Genomic DNA, 21,862 nt, shown 5'->3' on the forward strand with positions numbered 1-21,862 from the left:
CTCCCAAAGCACTGGGATTACAGGCATAAGCCATCGCGCCTGGCTATCATTCTACTCTCTATATCTCCATGAGATAGTTTCTTAGCTCCAACATATGAGAACATGCAGTATTTGTCTTTCTGTGACTGGCTTATTTCACTTAGCAGAATGACTTCCAGTTCCATCCATGTTGATGCTACAAATGACATGATTTCATTATTTTAAAATAATTTTAAAAATCTTTTTACCCCTTACATATTTTTAAGGTGACATCTGTCATGTTTTACCATACATTTAAATAGTTACAAAGGATGTAATTGCTGGTATACTGAAAATAATTAAAATTTCAAATTTCAAAAATTCTATTTATTAAATGTATCCAGTGGAATCTAAAATGTTAACAGTTGATACCCATTCAGCATCATCCATGTAAAAAATATATAAACAATTTTATGCTGGAAATTGTACATTATTTCTTTTCCTACTTGAACTTGTATTTTTATTCCACTTCCCCCACAGAATTTTATGCTAAAATAAAATATTTTTATGCATGAGAAGTCTTTACTGCTCACCTTACAATATTTCTCTGCAACAAACATATGTATATAAATTGAAATTTTATACATCACATATCATGTGGTGGATGAGCCCTTTTTCCTCCAATGAGTTATGTATTCATAGGTAACTATTACCTAATGTAGAATCAATACCAATAATTTGTTTTTCTTTTTTTGAGACAGGGTCTTACTCTGTCACCCAGGCTGGAGTGCAGTGGTGCGATCTTGGCTCACTGCAACCTCCACCTCCCGGGTTCAAGCGATTCTCCTGCCTCAGCCTCCCAAGTAGGTGGGATTATAGGCACCCGCCACTGCGCCCGGCATTATTTTGTATTTTTAGTAGAGATGGGACTTCACTATGGTGGCCAGGCTGGCCTCAAACTCCTGACCTCAGGTGATCCACCCTCTCAGCCTCCCAAAGTGCAGGATTACAGGCCTGAGCCACCGCTCCTGGCCCAATATCAATAATTTTAACTGTCTCTTTGACCTCTATATGGTTTTTATACTCCAGGACAATGCAATGGGTGGAAGGGATGGCTTTCTTTTGTCAAAAGGGAAAAGGTGATTGTGAAAGGGTGACCAAGGGGAGGCCTAGACAGCAGGTAAGTTGTTAGGCCCATCAATTTCAGAATGAGGGAACCTAAGTTGAAGATCTTAACCACGAGTTCCTTTAAACAGCCAGACCTTTACAAATACCCAGGCCTTGCAAAGTCTTTGTGTGCCCCAATTTGAGAACCACCGATTCAAATTATACAACTAATTCCTGTGACTGATTTGCTTGGTGAGTAAAGAGCATTCTGATTATAATGTAACTTGAATTTCCTCAGGATTGTGTGTAATATGTAGGTCACACTGGCAGTAATAACTTAAATTGCGCTTAATTTTGTCCCCATCTGCTGACAAGAGCTCTCATCCCTTGCAAATTCCGCCAGACTCCTACCCCTTACTACTCCCAAGCAGTGGTTCTTAAGTGTTCAAAATAAATCTACATAGCCAATTCTTCAGCATCTTTTTTCTGGTTATAGGCACCAATGCTTTACAGTTGTGTTTTCCATGCTTTCACATAATAAAAATACCAAGGTAATGCATCAAATGTCAAGTCAAATTCTGTAAGCCAAAATATGTATTATTAGTTTTAAAATATGTATTATAATATTATAATATGTATTATTAGTTTTTTAAAAAACCACACATTATCACTATTGTTTAACATTTACAAGGACTTTTTTACATATTAAAAATTTCTTATTATGAAAGGTTTGATGGATACTAAATATGTGTTATATATGTAAGTTACTGGGTAAACATTACAGTTAATATTGGTGAACCCATCATGCAACTTAAGAATTAAAACATGACCAGTAAGGAGCTCTATATCTGCAGGCTCTGTGACTATCCTGTTCTCCTGCCTTCCTTCCAAAGCTGGGCATTAGCCTGAATTTTGTTTTTAGCATTCCTTTCCTGTTAAGCATAAACTTTTATCACACACCTGTTTCCTTAAACAATTTACTGTTTAAAGTCTCTTGTTATTTAAGGTTACAAAGATTATATATTCTGTGTACTCTTCTGCAACGAGTTTTCTTCAGTATTTCTAAGATTTAGTTATGTGTATGTTATTAAACATAATTATGGTTTTTTAAAAAGATATATGTCATTCTACTGGGTAAATCACCACAATTTATTAATCCATGCTCCTGAAATGAGCATTTTGGATTTTTAAAATCCTTTTGCTATGATAAGCAATGTTGCCTATATAAATTTGCAAGAATTTCCCAGAGGATACATACCAAGGAGCAGAATTGCTAGGTAAACACATTTTCAACTTTACAAGACAGTTCTAAATTTGTTTTTCCAAAGTGATTGGACATATTTCTATCTCCTCCTCCAGTATATAATATCCCTTGGACTTGCATCTTTGCCAACCCCTAGTATTATCAGATTTCTTAATATTTCTCAATCTAGTGACTGTAAAATATCTCCTTGGGACCTTAATCTGCAGTTTACAGACTAATAATAAGGTTGAGCAACCTTTCATATTTTATTTGTTATTTGGATTTACTCTCCTATAATATGCCTGCCATAGCTTTTGACCATTTTCCAGTTGGATTTTTATTGATTTATAGGAGTTCTTTATATATAGCATATTATTTAGCAGTGGTAGGTGATATATCTTGAATATATCCAATTCACATAATTTTTTCTCATTCAGTTCTCATAGTTCTATAGGTCCTTTACAGTTGCCTTTTGGTACTCATGTTTTCTTCCTACAGTAGTAACCGCTCCTGTTTTTGTGGGACAGTTTACAAAGCACTCCCACAAATCTTATCTGAGTCTCCCAACAACTTTAAAAAACAAGATGGGTATTATTATACTTGTTTTACAAATAAGAAAACCGAGTGGCTTGCCCAAGGTAATCGGGCTAATAAATCCTCAGACTCCACATTCCATAGCCTCCTTATGATTATGTGATGCTTCAGCTATTCGTAGACCATTCATTTAAGAAAATGCTGCACTTCTGCTTAGCACCTTGACCTCAGTTCCTTCTCTCTCTCTGTCTCTTCCATATATAATTCAAAACATAGCTTTAATTTATTCAGTTCAACCTTAACACATTATCTACAAGATGAACAGATGAGTAAAAGGAAGCACTAAGAGAATTTTTAATAGCACTTTTTTTAATATATAAGAGAGGCTAGGAGGATATTCAAAATCACAAGTTACCTGTTCTGTGTCAAACCACATTTTTCAAAATAATGGATCTGTTATGTAACAGAGCTGATTTTAAGTTCAGTGTTTTCTTTGCCTTTAGCCTCTTAGTTTAAAACAAGAATACAGAGAATAAGAGAAGAAAAATGTACTTTGCATATATTAGTATTCTCTAGATTGGCTTCTGTAGTTTTTAATTTATTATAATACTATCTGTTATATAAGGAGTAACCAATATATGTATATTTTTAATTGGCATTAAGTATTGACCTTATAGTGAGAAGTAATATTGGTAGGACAGTAATTCCGTCACTCATCCTCTAGCTGAAGCTACTACATCTGGGCAGTTGGGTGGATATCAACCTTCTGTAAGAGCCCAAGGATGATGGGTTAAGAGATGCCCAAATGTTCTCTCTCAAATATTTGAGATGGTAAAACGTAGTACTTCTCACTTTCTGGGAGTTGTAAAATAAATAGATAGATTGAAAGATAAATCCTCAAGCTAATCAAACTACTGCATGTGAGCTCTTTAAACTTTTGTAGTTTCCATGAGTTATTATATTTTATGTGTATTACATACACCAGATAAAACTGTGTCTGATCAAACTAGCAGTAACAAGAAAGGACTTTAGGATAAATAAGGAAACAGAAGTCCTACTCCAAGGTATTTTAATCATCATATAATAATTAAGTATTGAAGCACTTCCTGGGGACTCTCCCGGTGTATAATAAAAGCAGGACCACATCATAACTTCTTCTCCAAAGAGAAAGGTCTTTTGTAACAACTGTATTCTACAGATAATTACTAAATGTGGCCTTTCCTAACCTTTTCTTCTAGTATCATAAATAAATGTATCTCTAGTTAAATATCTGGTTTTAACTCATCAGATATTCCTATATCAGTGTCCAATTTTAAACTGGTTGACTCACCTCTGTTTTTATGAAGTGCTGGCTTCTACATGTATTTTGATCTGCAGCTGAGAGCTGTATGTGTTGTAAGTACTACGTGTCTGATATGGGCTCTCGGTGTATTTTTCTTTTGAGTCAGGTGCTATAGCTAGGCTCATGCAGCCTCACATTGAGTAGGGGATAATTACACCACAAAGTGGTAGCATAAGAGAGAGATGTGCATTGGAGGAAGGGGCATTTAATGATTCTGAAATTCAGACCTGTGTTGTAGAAAATGAGGTGAGCTCCGTGTTGGTAATTTTGAACACATCTTTTATTGTTGTAAGGAAGTCATTCATAATGCAAGGGGACCATCATTCCCAACTGGGAAGCTTCTAGTATCACCTAGTCCAAAGGTTCTTAAAGAGGCATTTTACCTATTTGAGGAAGGGTATCCATTATATTTTTAAAATACATTCTCAAACCAACTGCTTTTAAAAAGGTCTTGCAGTTAAAATGACCATATAATATCCACTTCGGGATAAGTGCAAGATTGGTGCAACATTGGGACAACCGACCCAGACAGGGTCTGTCCTAGGCAAATAAAGAACATGGGCACCTATTTATGGAGGAAAAATGCCCAAGGGTTTCTAGGCGATGAGGGCTGGAGGGTTGATTTGGTAGACTCTTCAAGAAGAAAAAATGTCTGAGGCCCAAAGAGGCTTCCTGTTGCCTTTTCAAGGGGGAAATCAAGATAAACTAGGGACAATGAATTTTACGGACTTTTCAAGGGTGTGAAATCTTTGCTGCTTTCATTTTGATTTTTAAAAATTCCACGTTTCCCTTTATAATTAACAAAATCCATTAATTAAAATGGGTCTTTGTGCTCATCTTTAGGGCAGCAAGAAATACGGCTCTTGAGAAATAGTACCCCATTTTGCTGTCACCTTGGATGTTGGTGGGGAAACAAGGGGAGAGGGAAAGAGAGAGTGAGAGAGCTGAAAGAAATCCTTCGCAAGAAAACAGAGTAAGTGGACAGAGTAGTGGGCGGGGAACATCTGGGATTATAAACACTGGGGGCAAAGACAAGACCTTGTGAAATGGCTGACATAGTATCTTACAAACCTGATGAATAAAACCATTATCTCTGGGTGACCCTGGTGACAACGCTGGGCAAGGTGAGAGGAGACAGCGAGCGCTGTGTTTGAGAGCAATGTTACTGGTTCTCTGAGAGCGAGACCGTGGGCTCGTAGTGACACCGTGGGTTCCTGAGTTGTCTGGGAGTACAGGGACGGCAGCCTCGAGTCTGTCCAGCTACGATCACTTTGTAAGGCCTTCGGTGGGATGCGGGCAGAAGGCTCCCAGTGCAAAGGGCGTGCCACGAAAACCACCAGCCAGAAACCTGCGCTGCGACAGGTGCGCTCCGCCGCCTAATCTTTCCCTGCGGCCCCTCCCACTCCCGTTCCAGGCCCGCCCACATCCCTGTCCCGGCTTTAAGTCCGGCGCCGCCGCCCTCTCCCCCGCCCCGCCGCGCTGGAGCCTGGGGTCTCGGCAACTTCCGGCGGCGGGAGCGGCGGGGCGCGAGGCGTGCCCACTGCGCGTGCGCATCGGCCGGGCTTCTCCTGCGCCCCCGGCCCCTGCGACTGGGACTTGGTACAGCCGGGCGGTTGGCGTCCTCCGCGGCTACAGCCAGGGGCGGGCTTTTCAAATCTTCCTTTGAAAGAGTGGCGACGGCCCGGACAGTTCGCGCTGGAGATGGAGGGGCCGAGTCTGAGGGGTCCTGCGCTCGGCCTTGCAGGGCTTCCCACTCAGCAGGTGAGTTGCGGGAGGGACCCTGCCGCGGAAGGAGAGGGAGCCGGGGTTCTGTTCCTCGCGCCTTCGCTTTGTGGAGTCGTCGGGAAAGCCTCTCCCCTGCTCCTCTGTTTCAGCGGTGGCCACAAACAAAGGGAGGGACTAGGAGACTGCACTCTTGGGGCTCTAAAGGGCCTGGATATCGGCACCGCCGGATTTCTCAGAGAGGGAGCTGAGGTCCGGAGTGGGAAGGCGGGGCCGGGGTCCCAGCGCGCATTTGAGGTGCACTTGTCTGCTGCCCTCCCCAGGCTTTGGACGCCTGTCTTTTTGCAAGTGTAGGTGATGCCGGGGAAATGGGAGCCGCTTGATTCCCAAGAAACCCAGCGAGGCCAGTGGAAGACAGTTGGCTTATTACGGATTTAATGGGAAGCACAGTAATGGAGCGATGTCTATGTCTACACACAACACAGAACTGGTTGGGGTGGGGGGTGGGGTTCGGAGTGGAGTAGAGACAAACTGCAACCTCTGCACTTTAGAGAAAGTTGAAGGTTTGATAGTGGGTTCTTTCTCAAATCATTAGAAAGGAAAAAGAGAGTACACATTAAATTGGATAGAAGTTTGATGTTTGCTTTTGTGCTATGTAAATTGTGTTAGAAACCTTTTTATTTTGCTTTTTACTAGACCAACATTATTTCTTGGCAGCATCAGTTATTAAAATGTTACCACTTTTCACTCTTAACCGTAACTTTAGGGTCTTAAAAGAAAACTCTGATGTCTTTAAGCTGGATCTTCACTTCTATTTTAATCTCTACCTTCTTTTGCCTACTTCAGAAGTAGGTTAAGCCATATGAAAGTGCCAGTTTTGTAGGTCAAAATTAGTAAAATATTTGCAATTTCATTCATATGGAGGCACCTGATATCTTTGTTTAAAAATCTAGAATTTCCTTAGCAGACACAAAATTGTTAGGAAGTTTTCAATAATACTGTGAAAAATAAAGCAAGACATTAAGATTCATTATGCAAAAGAAGTCCAGTGTCTTTATCAGTAATTTTTATGCTGTTTTATGTCAGCATTTTCAAAAATTTCAAAGATTTTGATGTACTTTTTTTCGATCCTGTCCTGTTATATACTTTGGCTGTCCTGATTGCTAACAAAATCTTAATTTATAGTGAATTGGCATTCTATTGAGATTCTTGTATGTATCATATAGGTGTAGGTGTAGGTGTAGCTGTCCAGGTGTATTTATTGAGCTTCAGGCTGCAGGAATAGGAATGGTACAGAAGCGACAAGAGGATAAAATCATGAAGGAAGTTTAGCTGCAAGGAATGAAAATAATGTTTAAATATATATAAAGCCTTGGTTATTTACATGTGGGAAGGTACAATACTTAATTTTTTAGGCAGGACAAAATCGAAATGATTGAAATGCAGAATCTTCAGTTTAGATTTGGAGAAAAAACACAAAATAGTAGGTTTCAACCTAACAGGAATATTGAGGGTCAGTCAGATAATTTTATACTTGACTAATACTGAATTTTTATTTGGCATTTCCTTTGATACATGAATGAAGCTGCCATGTTATCGAGATAAGGCCAAAGATTTTGAGGTGGCCACACACTAGTCAAACACCTCTACTGAAACCCTGGAGTCCTCTGCGACTCCTCACAGCATAGAGTATTGGCTTTGTAGTCAGATTCAGGTCAAACCAAACTCTTCTTGTTGTGCAACCTTAAATAAGTTATCTCTGTTTTCTAAGTTTCAGTTTCCACAGTTGTAGATTGGGTATTCTGCCTATCCCAGACAGCTGTTGGAATTCAAGAACATCTCTAAAGTACTTATCACAGCACCTAGCACTCAGGATGTGCTTGAGAGATGACTATTGTTGTTGTTATCCTTTGTCCTATTCAGCTGAGTGGTTCCGGCAGTCCCCTACCTTTTCTTACAAATGTTTAAGCTTTTGGAATTTTAATAAAAATAAAATTCAAAAGTAATACTATCTCATTGCAGGAAAGTCAACATAGAAACATGAATTTACGAATTCTCTCTCTAGTTCCATTCCCCAGAATGGCCATTGTTAACAATTTCCAGACTTTTTTCTGTACATAAACAATTCTTAAAATCCACACAATTTCTTTTAGCAAAATGAGAATGGACTGTATTTACTCTTTTCTTCTTCTTCACCTTGGTCTTTTGGTTAGCATGGCTTAACTATATCCATTAGGTGAATGGTAGTTTATATCGTGATTACTGTGCAGTTGTCTTTCCAGGAGTTCAACTTCAGGTTTTTTTTAAGTCAGTTTTTAATACCAACAATAAAGCCATTTTCTTTGCACTTCCTTCATACTAGGCTAGCTCTTAAAACCTAGTAGGTTTCTGTTTCCTACTTAATCTAAATTTCCGTTTTTAAGGTATCTTCCTATTTCATTCATAGCCTTGTCCATATATTTTTATCAGCCTAACTTGTTAAAGTACTTACGGGGTCAGGACAGTGACAAAGGCTTCTGTTTGACTTGATTAGAGGCAAGCCCTTATTCAGAAAATTGGAAAAGAAATAAGAGGATGATGGCCTTACCTCATTCTCTCCTCTTTCTGGAGACTGGCATTCAAACACTCCTAAAAGGAATGGTTACAGAGAGACTAGCTTTTGTCTTTGGTCCTAATCAGCCTTGACTCTACCTGGCCGAGCCATTATGGATGAGGGAGCAACACTGGTGATTTTCCACTCTGTACTCATCCTCTTTGAGGTCAATAAACGTCACTATTGAATGCCCAATCGGTGCCCTTATTACATGATCATTATTCTTATTGGGGATAGCACTAGACATCAACCCTTACCCCAGATGCACTGTGTACCCTTAGTAACTAAAGACAGCTCTAAAGGGTTTCAGTTCCATAAACCCTTCCTTGCTAGAGCTAGCATTGCTTAACCAGAGAGGCTTTTTCTGCATGTAAAGTATAGATGTGTACTAAAAGAAGTTGCATGGGAAATACAAAACTGGCTAAAACCAGTAGCCTTAAAAAAAAAAAAAAACAAACTCAGAATACATTGAAAACCGTATGTACACTTAACAACTCATCCTGCTTATGTTAGCCTTCTGGGATCCACTTAACTCACATTTGCCTGAGACCTGCCTCAGCGAGGGAGGTAAGATTATAGTTTACTATGTATGTTAATTTGGCTGGATTATGGGTCAGTAAACTATTTCTATAAAGGGCAAACAGTAAATATTTTCAGCTTCGCAGGCCACTCAGTCTCTGTTGAAGTCGCTCAACTCTGCCCTTGTAGCTTAAAGGAGCCATAGACAATACGAATGAATGTGTCTGTGCTCCAGTATAACTTTATTTACAAAATCAGGTCCTAGCCAGGCCATAGTTTTCTGACCCTTGCTCTAAAGAAAAAAAATCTTCACAGTAGTATCTGTTAGATACGCCTCATTTCCTTAATAAAGAGTACTTTAATCTTACATCATCTTCAAACTTTTTAAATGTACTTTTTAAAAAAATCCTGGCTACATTTTCTTTCTCTTCTATTTCCCAAGCTTCTGTAGTTTTATGGAGACTTCATTGTAAGTGATGGTGAGAAGATACTCTTTATTTATGGGACAGAAACCCAAACTGATTCGTTAATGTGGCTGTAGCCACCTGCTGGTTCTTTAAGGTTGTTGCAACTTTCAAGATTGCTGTGGAATTTCAAATAGTCCAGCTGTGCTTCTCTACCCTGGCTGACCATTGAATCACCAGAAGAACTGAAAAAAAAAAAAAAAAGGGCTCAAGCCCCACCTCCAGAGATCCTGCTTGGTCTGGGGTAGGTCACAGGTTTAGGTACTTTTATAAGGCCCTTCCTCTCTGCCTCAGATGGTTTGAATATGCAGCCAGCTTTGAGAACCACTGTGCTAGTTCAACTGCCTGTCTCATTGCAGCATTTAAAACCAAAATAGAATTTAGTGGCACCAGATGGTATTTGTTTATATTTGAGTTGTGGGGTAAAACTATTCATCCCAGCTTTAGGTTGCTCCCTATGTGCACTCCCCAATATAGTCAGTCTGCCAGAGTTTATTTCTATAGACATATGGGTCACATAGATAATTCTTATAATTAATTGCTAATTACATTAAAGAAGAATTTACTTTGGGGCTGGTTAACTCATAAAAAGATGAAATGGAGTTGTTGAAATTCAGTCATGTGCAGCGAAGGAAAACCAGCGAATGACTACATTTATATAGTACACCAGTTTTGAGTTACAACACTATATGAGAAGGTTTTTATGTGGTGATTACATGATGTAATTACAGGAGGTAATTAAACAGATCTGTTTTCTGTGTGTAAATAGTACAGTTGATTGATTTGGATAGTCAAGTTAAATCATCTGCAGTTTGTCTTTTGGGGTAGTCTTCAAAGACTGTTAGCTCTCCTAACTTTCATCTTTTCTTTTTGAAAAGGTTGTCTAGACCTTTTGTTACTAGATTTCATTTACATTTTTAAATTTACATTTTGATCCAATCAGAAGGTAAATTATAGTCTTTATTTTGTTTACCATAGAAACTAGGGTGATCACTTTATCTTTAAGAAATAGACATACTAGAAACATCATTACATGTTTGTGATACAATAAAGAGTACCTTTGATTTATAATTTTTATAAAGTCATTGTAAATTAAATCAGAACTGTACATTCAGTGTGTAGAATTTTAATGTTGCATGTGAAACTTGTATGTAGAATCAGGCCATTAAAAGATAATTATATGGAATAAAAGACTTTCAGAAATAAACTATTTAGTAGTTTCATGGTGAACCCTAAAACTAAAATAAATGGTATGTCCAGAATTATATTATAAAGCTCTGTTCCGGATAGCTAAGGCTTCTGACATTTTCTATGTACAATGCTTTCGCTCTCTTGCTTCTGAGATTGTGTTTACACTGCCTACTATTACAAATAGCCTGTTTCCTCCCTGCTACTAAATGTTGGCTCCTTTACTCAGTATCTGCTTTTTCAGAATGTTTGTCTTGGTTAATTCACTGTCATCAACCACATTGCCATTTCTTAATACAATTTATATAATATATATGTGTGATATATTGTTCACGTTAGTTATTGTATGTTTTCTAAGGCTGCTATAACAAATGACCAAGACTAAGTGACTGAAAACAAGAAAAATTTATTCTCAAACTTATGGAGGCCAGATGTCTGAAATCAAGGAATTGGCAGGGTCACGCTCCTCTGAAGGCCGTAGGAAAGAATTCTCTTCTTGCCTTTTCCAGCTTCTGATTACTGCCATCAATCCTTGGTATTTTTTTGACTTATAGACGTATTAGTCTCTGTCTTCATATGTCATTCTCTCTGTATGTGACTGTGTCTTCATGCAACCTTTCTTTAAGGACACTAGTCATTAGATTTAGGACTTACTCTAATCCAGTATGTCCTCATCTTACCTAATTACATCTGCAAAACCCTCTATCCAAATAAGGCTACATTCTGAGGCACTGGGTGGACATAAAGTTTGGAGAGACACTATTAAACTTCATATAGTTATAGGAACACATAATGTTTGTCACCTTTGTTTATGTTCTGTTTATTCAGTTTCTTTAGATTGTAAAGATTTCCTAATGAAGCAAGAAGTTAAGAATTGCAAAGAGCACTTTAAAATAGCTATTTTTACACTACATATATTTATATTAAAACTTTGTTTCTTTCTCAATATGGTATACAATTATGATATCTAGTACATTTTGCATCTATTATGGGTTAAAATGTAATTTTGGATTTTTGCTATATTTTAAAGATGCATTTTTTTTTTTTTTTTTTTTTTTTTTAGGACTGCAGCATTCAAGAAAAAATAGACTTAGAAATTCGAATGCGAGAAGGAATATGGAAACTCCTTTCTCTGAGCACTCAGAAAGATCAGGTTTTACATGCAGTTAAGAATCTCATGGTGTGCAATGCTCGAATAATGGCCTATACATCAGAGCTACAGAAATTGGAAGAACAGATTGCAAATCAGACTGGAAGATGGTTAGTAACATAGTTTACCTGTGACTTTTAATGTACTTAAATATGTAAATTTAAAACAGTATAATTTAAGCTTAAGTACACATGTCAAATCACCAAACTGTTTAAAAAAGCAAATACACTGAAGTAGTAGCTAACGTCATAAACAGTTTGCTGATAGAACTCAGAGTGAACTTAGCAGCTTTTATTGGGCTGTTGTGTTCAATATGTAGTTATAAAATGAAAATTATTCAGAAGCTATGACTGAGGGAGCATTTTAAGAAGAAAGGACCAATATGGATAGAAATGTAGAGTAAGAAAATTAATTTCTTAGAAATATGTTAATAAAAAGGTACTAGCTGTGAGACATGGAAACTCAAGTATAGAAACTGAGATGAGTGAGCAGCAAAATTATGAAGAGATAAAACCTTATGAATGGAAAGGAACTTCTTGATATGGTGAATGTAAGTCCCAGAGAGGCAAAAAACCTCAAGGACATTCATGCAACAAGTGATGAAAGCTAATGAGAGTGAAGATTTGCTAAGTATTAATAACTTCTGGTCATGTGTTCTATCATCTCATGCTGCTCTTTTAGATAGATCGATGATTTGTATATGAAATTTATATCCTATCTTATTTACAATGCCAAATCTTACTTGAACCTAAAAATTGGTTCAGTTTAGTGGCTGGATATTGGTGTATTTTAAATAAAAACAGTCTTACATTCCCTTTTGTTGATTTACAGCTCTGACACAAGGGAAGAATTTCTTGTTAGACAATAGTGATTGTTGAGCTGAGCATAGCATCATTAAATTCTTGAAAAGTAAGTTAAAAACACCAGAGTCTTGAGATTTCTGTAAAAATAAAATTTTGATGAGGATGTGATGTAAAAGAGACCCGGATACAAAGTATCCAACCGTATTAGCTATATTGCCATGGGATAGCCTTTTTTTTTAAGATGGAGTCCCACTCTTGTCGCCCAGACTGGAGTGCAGTGGCGCGATCTCGGCTCACTACAACCTCCGCCTCCCGGGTTCAAGCGATTCTCCTGCCTCAGCCTCCCGAGTAGCAGGGACTAAAGGCGTGTGCCACTACACCTGGTTAATTTTTTTGTATTTTTAGTAGAGATGGGGTTTCACCATGTTAGCCAGGATGGTCTCAATCTCCTGACCTCATGATTCGCCCGCCTCGGCCTCCCAAAGTGATGGGATTACAGGCATGAGCCACTGCGCCCCGCTGGGATAGCTATTTTAATCTCCTTGTGCCTCTCAGTTCCTTCCTTACAGTGGGCATGATATTTACATTTTGAAAATTGAGATTTTATATATTCCAAAACCTAATGTAATGCCTTTTACATACTTAGTACTCAACAAATGTCAGTTTTCATTGTTGTGTGCCCCCAGCATTATACAATGAAATCGTTCCATTATCATAATGTAGGAAAATATTTTTCAGATAGACATACATTGATTTAAGTCAGCGCTTCTCAAAGTTGGTAACATGTAGCACTGAGAGTACATGATGCAAAGTTATAGAATAAATATAGCATGTCTTCTTAGAGCATGAATTTTTAAGATTAAGCATGAGAAGTTTAGAATAGTGGAGTATTTTGAGGTTCTGCTTTCTTATACCTGGGGATATATCTTCCCTCTCAGCCTTTTTATTAGGATATTTTGTCGAGAAGGGAAATTTCAGTGGAAAAGTTTGAGAAGCCCTGATTTTAGAAAGTATGGGACTAAACATTATATTATGTCATCATCACAATATCTGGAATATTATTTTTGGGACCATATCTGCCTCCATATTTAATGCTCTTTAAGTATTAATGAGTTATGAATTGACCATTTCTTAAATTTGGCAGTGTGGCTTTTCTGAAGTTGCTGATTTATAAAAAAATATTAAATAAGCCTAATGCCTGTTCAATCTATATAGCAGTGATGGGGAAAAATTAGGACCCCTAACTGGAAATGTGTTTGATTTTCAGTTTCTTTTAATATATCTGTGATCAATGAAAATATCTTTGTCACTATACACACACATATATATTTGTTCATCCATGTATAAACAGTTTTCTCTTAATTATTATTGCTGGAGTTTAAAAAAAATCTTGTATATTCTATATGTATTCTTTGTTTATTGCTTCATTTTGTATATGAAGATATAACCTGAGGTCACTGATCAGATGTAACTAGAAATTATACTTGCTTTGTTATCACAAAAATGACTTGAAGATTAATGATTTAGTTCCTTGAAGAAAGTTATGTAAATTATGCAGATATTTACTGAATATCTACTACTTGCAGAACACTTATTAAGCACTGTGCTAAGGTGTCTATATTTAAAAAAGCAGTTTGTCAAAATATGACAATATTGTATATTCAGCAAATATTTTGCCTTTACAGACTCAGCAGTCTATTTCTTAGTTTGGTCAGTCCTTAAGGTGGAAAAATGCTCAGTTTTATATTGCTGCCAGAGTTAAAATTAATAGCATTGTAATGAGAACACTAGTCTACCTTCTCTAAATTTTATGATAAACTGTCAAAAAATAATTATAGATACTAAATCTAGACTTTTTCAAAGAAGAATCAAGTAATTGTGAAGTGGTGGAATTGAGGAATATCTAATAGAACAATTGGGTTTGGATCTTCTGGATTGTGAAGGATGGATAGAATCCAGGTAGGTGAGCAGGAGGAAGGCAGCATTCCAAGAAAAATAGCAAAATAGGCCAGGCGAAGTGGCTCATGCCTGTAATCCCAACACTTTGGGAGGCCAAGGTGATCAGATTGCTTGAGCTCAGGAGTTTGAGATCAGCTTGGGTAACGTGGCAAAAACCTGTCTCTACAAAAAATACAAAAATTAGCCAGGCATGGTGGCGTGTGCCTGTACTCCCAGCTACTCGAGAGGCTGAGGCAGGAGGATTGCTCAAGTGTGGGATATCAAGGCTAGAGTGAGCAGTAAGTGCACCACAGCACTCCAGCCAGCTCAAAAGAGTGAGATTCTGTCTCAAAAAGAAATAGCAAAATAAAAATTTACATTGAAAAATCAGTATGAATTATTCAAGAGCAGTGAAAAGATCTGTTGTGTTGAGTCTGAAGATCAAGGCAAAGATGAAAAGGAAGATCCAAGAAAGATCCAAGAAAGCCCGGAATGCTAGGAAGTTATTTGGTATTAATTAACAGCCTTTCCAGGTGCCAGGCATTGTGTAAGATGTTCACAAATATCACATTAAAAATGGAGAAAGATAGTGTATTAGTTCATTTTCACATTGTTAATGCAGACATACCCGAGACTGGGTAATTTATAAAGAAAAAGAGGTTTAATGCACTCATGGTTCCACATGGCTGGGGAGGCCTCACAGTCATGGCAGAAGGCGGAGGAGGAGCAAAGTCACGTCTTACATGGCAACAGGCAAGAGAGCGTGTGCAGGGCAATTGGGCCTTTATAAAACCATCAGATCTTGTGAGACTTACTATCATGAGAACAGCACAGGAAAAACCTGCCCCCCAGTGATTCAGTTACCTCCTAATGGTCCCTCCCATGACGCATGGGGATTATGGGACCTGCAATTCAAGATGAGATTTGGGTGGGGAGACAGCCAAACCGTATCAGATATAAACCTCTTTTAAAGGCTGTAACTCTTTAAGGATACACAGGGCTTTTGTGGCTAGGTCATGAATCCAGGTGACTTAAAATCCCATGCACCTCTGTCTCCCACTCCTTCCGAAAAAGAACCTGTACTTTTTTTTTTTTTAACTATTGCTCCAAGCTGCCATGGTGAGCTATTACAGGGCTTTATATATATTTGCTTACCCATGAAAATATCTTTTATGTTATATATACATATGTATATTTCTTCATCATGTAAAAACATTGTTTTTCTTAATTATTGAGTTCTGGAATTTAAAAAAATCTTGAATATTCTATATCCTGTTATCCTTTATCTTTTTTTTTTGAGATGGAGTCTCGCTCTGTTGCCCAGGCTGGAGTGCAGTGGCGCGATCTTGGCTCACTACAAGCTCCGCCTCCTGGGTTCACGCCATTCTCCTGCCTCAGCCTCCCGAGTAGCTGGGACTACAGGCGCCCGCCACCGCGCCCGGCTAATTTTTTTTTAATTTTTAGTAGAGAAGGGGTTTCACTGTGGTCTGGATCTCCTGACCTCATGATCCGCCTACCTCGGCCTCTCAAAGTGCTGGGATTACAGGCGTGAGCCACCATGCCCGGCTTATCCCTTATCTTTTTTTTTTTTTTTTTTTTTTTTTTTTGAGACAGAGTCTGGCTCTGTCGCCCAGGCTGGAGTGCAGTGGCCAGATCTCAGCTCACTGCAAGCTCTGCCTCCCGGGTTTACGCCATTCTCCTGCCTCAGCCTCGCTAGTAGCTGGGACTACAGGCGCCCACCACCTCCCTTGGCTAGTTTTTTTGTATTTTTTAGTAGAGACGGGGTTTCACCGTGTTAGCCAGGATGGTCTCAATCTCCTGACCTCGTGATCCGCCCGTCTCGGCTTCCCAAAGTGCTGGGATTACAGGCTTGAGCCACGGCGCCCGGCCTTCCTTTATCATTTTAAGCAAGGAAGGGGTATGATAAAAACTGGTATTTGGGGAAGGTTATTTGGCAGCAGGGTATTAAAAAAGGTGGTGAGAGTAAATAATTGAAATAACCAGTTTTTAGGGAAAATATTTAAGAATAGGCAGACATAGAAATGATCTTATAAAGAAGTAACCTTTTGTTAGAAAAATGAGGAAATCAAAACTGTGTGTGGGTTTCTTTAGGGCTTTTCTAATAGATCTTCACTCAAGGTGCTCTCTGTACATAATCATTCTGCAAGAACTTTTCAGTTACTTCTCAATCTAATGAAATTATTTAAAAAGTCAAATAATCTTACTTCATTCTAGAGGCTTTTAAAACTGGGGTTCCAGGAAAGAATTAAGTCCTAATGTCCCAAGAACTCCATTGTATACATTGACTTAACTTCTGCATATAGAATAGTGCTACTTTTGTACTACCCTTGGAAAAATTCAATAAATGGTTACTCTGTGCTTTAGATGAGGAACCACAGTTGAGAAATCAGTAACATCATTTGTTGTTTTTTTAAAACCACACAATCCTGAGAATATTGACAACTGGTGAAATGTTCTATTACCATACTGTTCTAATAATATAACAAAAACTTTGTTCTAAATTGTGTTTGGGTATGAAACACCTAGTACACTGCCTGTTCTTTATGCTTGAATAAGCCAAAATATCCAGGCTTCTGTATGGTTCCCAGTGGAGTCAGGATGTAAAAACCTTTCTGGATTGGGTAGGCAGTAGGTCGTTAGGATGAGGTACATAGGTTGCTTACTGCCTCAATTTAGAGAGTATCGTGGCTTGGTTACAGCAGTCTGTTAATTTGCTGGACTTTTGACTAGTAAACTATCATTGTACCTTTCTTTCTGCATGCTGTGGCTGGATATGGCTACTTAAAAGACGATTTATTTCAGTCTACTTCTCAAAAAATAGCTATTACTTTCCGTTTACTGAAATAGGCATGCCAGAATCTTTGGGGTCTGATCCCAAACTACTTGCACTCTTATCTTTCAATTTCTGCTTTACAAATGTATTGCAGTCAAATGCTTGATCGTATCCCAAAAACAGTTCTTGGATTTTCTTATCTCCAGTGCATTTGCTTACCCTGAAGTACCATATTTTCCATTCCCACTTGATGAAACCCATTTGTTCTGGGACACCATACCTGCCTCAAAGTTTCCTTGATAATTCTATTCGGAAAGTAATTATTCCTTTATGTGCATGGTAAGGACCCAAACGATGACTATTTACCTCCTTTTACTTTTAGTACCATCCAAATCATGAATACCTCACTAGAACATACTACATTCTAATAGAGCTATTTATAATCAACATATGTTTTCATAAATTATAAGCTTTTGGAAACAGGGACAATGATTCTTCTTGTCAGTGAAACAGAGAGGATATCACCACTAATTTCACAGGATTATTGTGAGGATTTGGTGCCTGGAGCTTAGAGGGAACTCATAGCTGAGGCAACTCTTGGTTCTCTCCTTCTTTCTATCTTATATCCCCCAGAACACCAACAGCGTTGTGTACTTACTTAAGAACAATTTAATGTATGCTTCATAAATAAAGTTTTGCCCTGTATCCCCTTAATGTGTATGATGAGCAAATAGGGCTTAGAATTTAATAGGAGTTAATTATATACCAGTTACTCTTTTTTTGTCACCTTATTTTATGTTCTTAGGTTCTTACTGTCATTTGTTGGTCCAAGTGTCTGCTTATCATGTTCCAGATTATCATTTATTCCCAACTATGTTTGATTTTTAATCAACTTTTTGTATGAAATTTGCATACATAAAAATTATAAGAATAGTACAATCAACATCATGTGTATTCTCCTCCTAGGTTGTCCAGTTAATAGTTTGCTATATATATTCACCTTCATCTCCTCTACCATTTTTTCTACACACACACACACACACAAATACACATACAAGCGTGTGTATACATGCACACATTTTTCTTTTTTGTTGTTGAACCATTTAAAAATAAGTTGCAGACAACATGGCACACACACCATAATAATTTGGCATGAATCTTTTAAAAATAACATTCTTCTACATAATCAAAATATTATATATAAAGTATTAGTAATTCATAATAATAATCTAATATCTAGTCCATATTCAATTTTACCAAGTTGTCAGAAGAAAACTGTTTATCTTTTTTTTTCCCCAAACCAGAATTCAGTCAAGATCTGTGCAGTACACTTGGTTATATCTCTTCAGTTTCTTTTAATTACTCTGCCTATTTCTAAAAACCTCTTGTCATTTATACTTTGAGAGTCTCGGCCAGGAATGGTGGCTCACGCCCGTAATCCCAGCACTTTGGGAGGCTGAGGTGGGAGGATGGCTGTAGCCCAGGAGTTCAAGACCAGCCTGGGCAACGTAAGACCTTGTTTCTGCAAAAAAATACAGAAAAGTTAGCCAGGAGTGGTGATGTGTGCCTGTGATCTCAGCTACCCAAGAGGCTGAGGCAGGAGGATCACTTGCCTCCAGAAGCTTGAGATTGCAGTGAGCGACAATCATGCCACTGCACTCCAGCCTGGGCATCAGAGCAAGACCCTGTCTCAAAAAAAAAAAAAAAAAAAAAAAAAAAACCTAGTTTTTTTTAGCCTTTAAAATATCCTGCATTCTGCATTTGCCTGGTTGTTTCCTTGAGGTATCGTTGAACCTTTTCTTATATTCTCTGTTTTTGCCATAGATGGACATTGAGTCTAAAGGCTTTATCAGACTCAAGTTAAACATTTTTTTCTAGGTGAGGCTGGGGACCATTATATGCTCACAATTGATGCAATAGGATATCTGGTCTTACCACCAGCTAATGTTGAGTTTGAACCCTTGCTTTAGATGGCAGTTGCCAGCTTTCTTCTTCATGATAAAATGGTTTTCCCTTTGCAGTCCGTAAGTAATCTGTGGGGTGTTGGAACTGGGTGACTATTCTGTTACCCAGTGAGCTTTAACTTAATGGCTTTATCATCCATTTATGATTCTTGCCTAAATCAATTATATTTATAATGGGGTTTGTGAAACAGTGATTATCTAATTCTAGTATTCCTTCTATATTTATTGGCTGATATTCTTTTTTTTTAATTATTATTATACTTGAATTCTAGGGTACATGTGAACAACGTGCAGGTTTGTTACATATGTATACATGTGCCATGTTGGTGTGCTGCACCCATTAACTCATCATTTACATTAGGTGTATCTCCTAATGCTGTCCCTCCCCCCTCCCCCCACCTCACAACAAGCCCTGGTGTGTGATGTTCCCCTTCCTGTGTCCAAGTGTTCTCATTGTTCAATTCCCACCTGAGTGAGAACATGTGGTGTTTCGTTTTCTGTTCTTGCAATAGTTTGCCGAGAATGATGGTTTCCAGCTACATCCATGTCCCTACTAAGGACAGGAACTAAGGTGTATATGTGCCACATTTTCTTAATCCAGTCTGTCATTGATGGACATTTGGGTTGGTTGCAAGTCTTTTTTTTTTTTTTTTTTTTTTTGAGACGGAGTCTCACTCTGTCGCCCAGGCTGGAGTGCAGTGGCCAGATCTCAGCTCACTGCAAGCTCCGCCTCCTGGGTTTACACCATTCTCCTGCCTCAGCCTCCCAAGTAGCTGGGACTACAGGCGCCCGCCACCTCGCCCACCTAGTTTTTTGTATTTTTTAGTAGAGACGGGTTTCACTGCGTTAGCCAGGATGGTCTCCATCTCCTGACCTCGTGATCCGCCCATCTCGGCCTCCCAAAGTGCTGGGATTACAGGCTTGAGCCACCGCGCCCGGCCGGTTGCAAGTCTTTGCTATTGTGAATAGTGCAGCAATAAACATACATGTGCATGTGTCTTTAGAGCAGCATTATTTATAATCCTTTGGGTATATACCCAGTAATTGGATGACTGGGTCAAATGGTATTTCTAGTTCTAGATCCTTGAGGAATCGCCACACTGTTTTCCACAATGGTTCAACTAGTTTACAGTCCCACCAACAGTGTGAAAGTGTTCCTATTTCTCCACATCCTCTCCAGCACCTGTTGTTTCCTGACTTTTTAATGATCGCCATTCTAACTGGTGTGAGATGGTATCTCGTTGTGGTTTTGATTTGCGTTTCTCTTATGGCTAGTGATGATGAGCATTTTTTCATGTGTCTGTTGGCTGCATAAATGTCTTCTTTTTAGAAGTGTCTGTTCATATCCTTTGCCCACTTTTTGATGGGGTTGTTTTTTTCTTGTAAATTTGTTTGAGCTCTTTGTATGTTCTGGATATTAGCCCTTTGTCAGATGAGTAGATTGCAAAAATGATCTCCCATTTTGTAGGTTGCCTGTTCACTCTGATGGTAGTTTCTTTTGCTGTGCAGACTCTTTAGTTTAATTAGATCCCATTTGTCAATTTTGCCTTTTGTTGCCATTGCTTTTGGTGTTTTAGATATGAAGTCCTTGCCCATGCCTATGTCCTGAATGGTATTGCCTAGGTTTTCTTCTAGGGTTTTTATGGTTTTAGGTCTTTAATCCATCTTGAATTAATTTTTGTATAAGGTGTAAGGAAGGGATCCAGTTTTAACTTTCTACATATGGCTAGCCAGTTTTCCCAGCACCATTTATTAAATAGGGAATCCTTTCCCCATTTCTTGTTTTTGTCAGGTTTGTCAAAGATCAGATGGTTGTAGATGTGTGGTATTATTTCTGAGGGCTCTGTTCTGTTCCATTGGTGTATATCTCTGTTTTGGTACTAGTACCATGCTGTTTTGGTTACTGTAGCCTTGTAGTATAGTTTGAAGTCAGGTAGCGTGATGCCTCCAGCTTTGTTCTTTTGACTTAGGACTGTCTTGGCAATGTGGGCTCTTTTTTGGTTCCATATAGCTTAATGGGGATGGCATTGAATCTACAAATTACCTTGGGCAGTATGGCCATTTTCACGATATTGATTCTTCTTATCCATGAGCTTGGAATGTTCTTCCATTTGTTTGTGTCCTCTTTTATTTCATTGAGCAGTGAGTGGTTTGTAGTTCTCCTTGAAGAGGTCCTTCACATCCCTTGTAGGTTGAATTCCTAGGTATTTTATTCTCTTTGAAGCAATTGTGAATGGGAGTTCACTCATGATTTGGCTCTCTGTCTGTTATTGGTGTGTAAGAATGCTAGTGACTTTCGCACATTGATTTTGTATCCTGAGACTTTGCTGAAGTTGCTTATCAGCTTAAGGAGATTTTGGGCCGAGACAATGGGGTTTTCTAAATATACGATCATGTTATCTGCAAACAGGGACAATTTGACTTCCTCTTTTCCTAATTGAACACCCTTTATTTCTTTCTCCTGCCTGATGGCCCTGGCCAGAACTTCCAACACTATGTTGAATAGGAGTGGTGAGAGAGGGCATCCCTGTCTTGTGCCAGTT

General features: G+C 38.4%; 2 protein-coding genes across 3 annotated transcripts in view; one reads left to right on the plus strand and one right to left on the minus strand.

Annotated features, from left to right (window-relative positions):
- Positions 1-21,862, minus strand: part of NRBF2 (nuclear receptor binding factor 2) — a 1,206,382-nt gene that overhangs the window by 888,143 nt on the left and 296,377 nt on the right. The window lies entirely within an intron of this gene.
- RTKN2 (rhotekin 2) overlaps positions 5,686-21,862 on the plus strand; it is a 79,698-nt gene continuing 63,521 nt past the window's right edge. Inside the window, exons 1-2 of one of the 2 annotated variants that reach the window (XM_050803041.1) lie at positions 5,686-5,945; positions 11,734-11,930. In XM_050803041.1, coding sequence (XP_050658998.1) covers positions 5,886-5,945; positions 11,734-11,930 — 257 coding nt within the window. In that variant the 5' untranslated portion in view covers positions 5,686-5,885. Of the gene's footprint in view, positions 5,946-11,733; positions 11,931-21,862 lie in introns of those variants that run through there. The other variant, XM_050803042.1, reaches the window with a different exon arrangement.

The sequence above is a fragment of the Macaca thibetana genome, chromosome 9 (assembly GCF_024542745.1).
Source record: "Macaca thibetana thibetana isolate TM-01 chromosome 9, ASM2454274v1, whole genome shotgun sequence".
In the NCBI taxonomy this organism is placed as follows: domain Eukaryota; kingdom Metazoa; phylum Chordata; class Mammalia; order Primates; family Cercopithecidae; genus Macaca; species Macaca thibetana.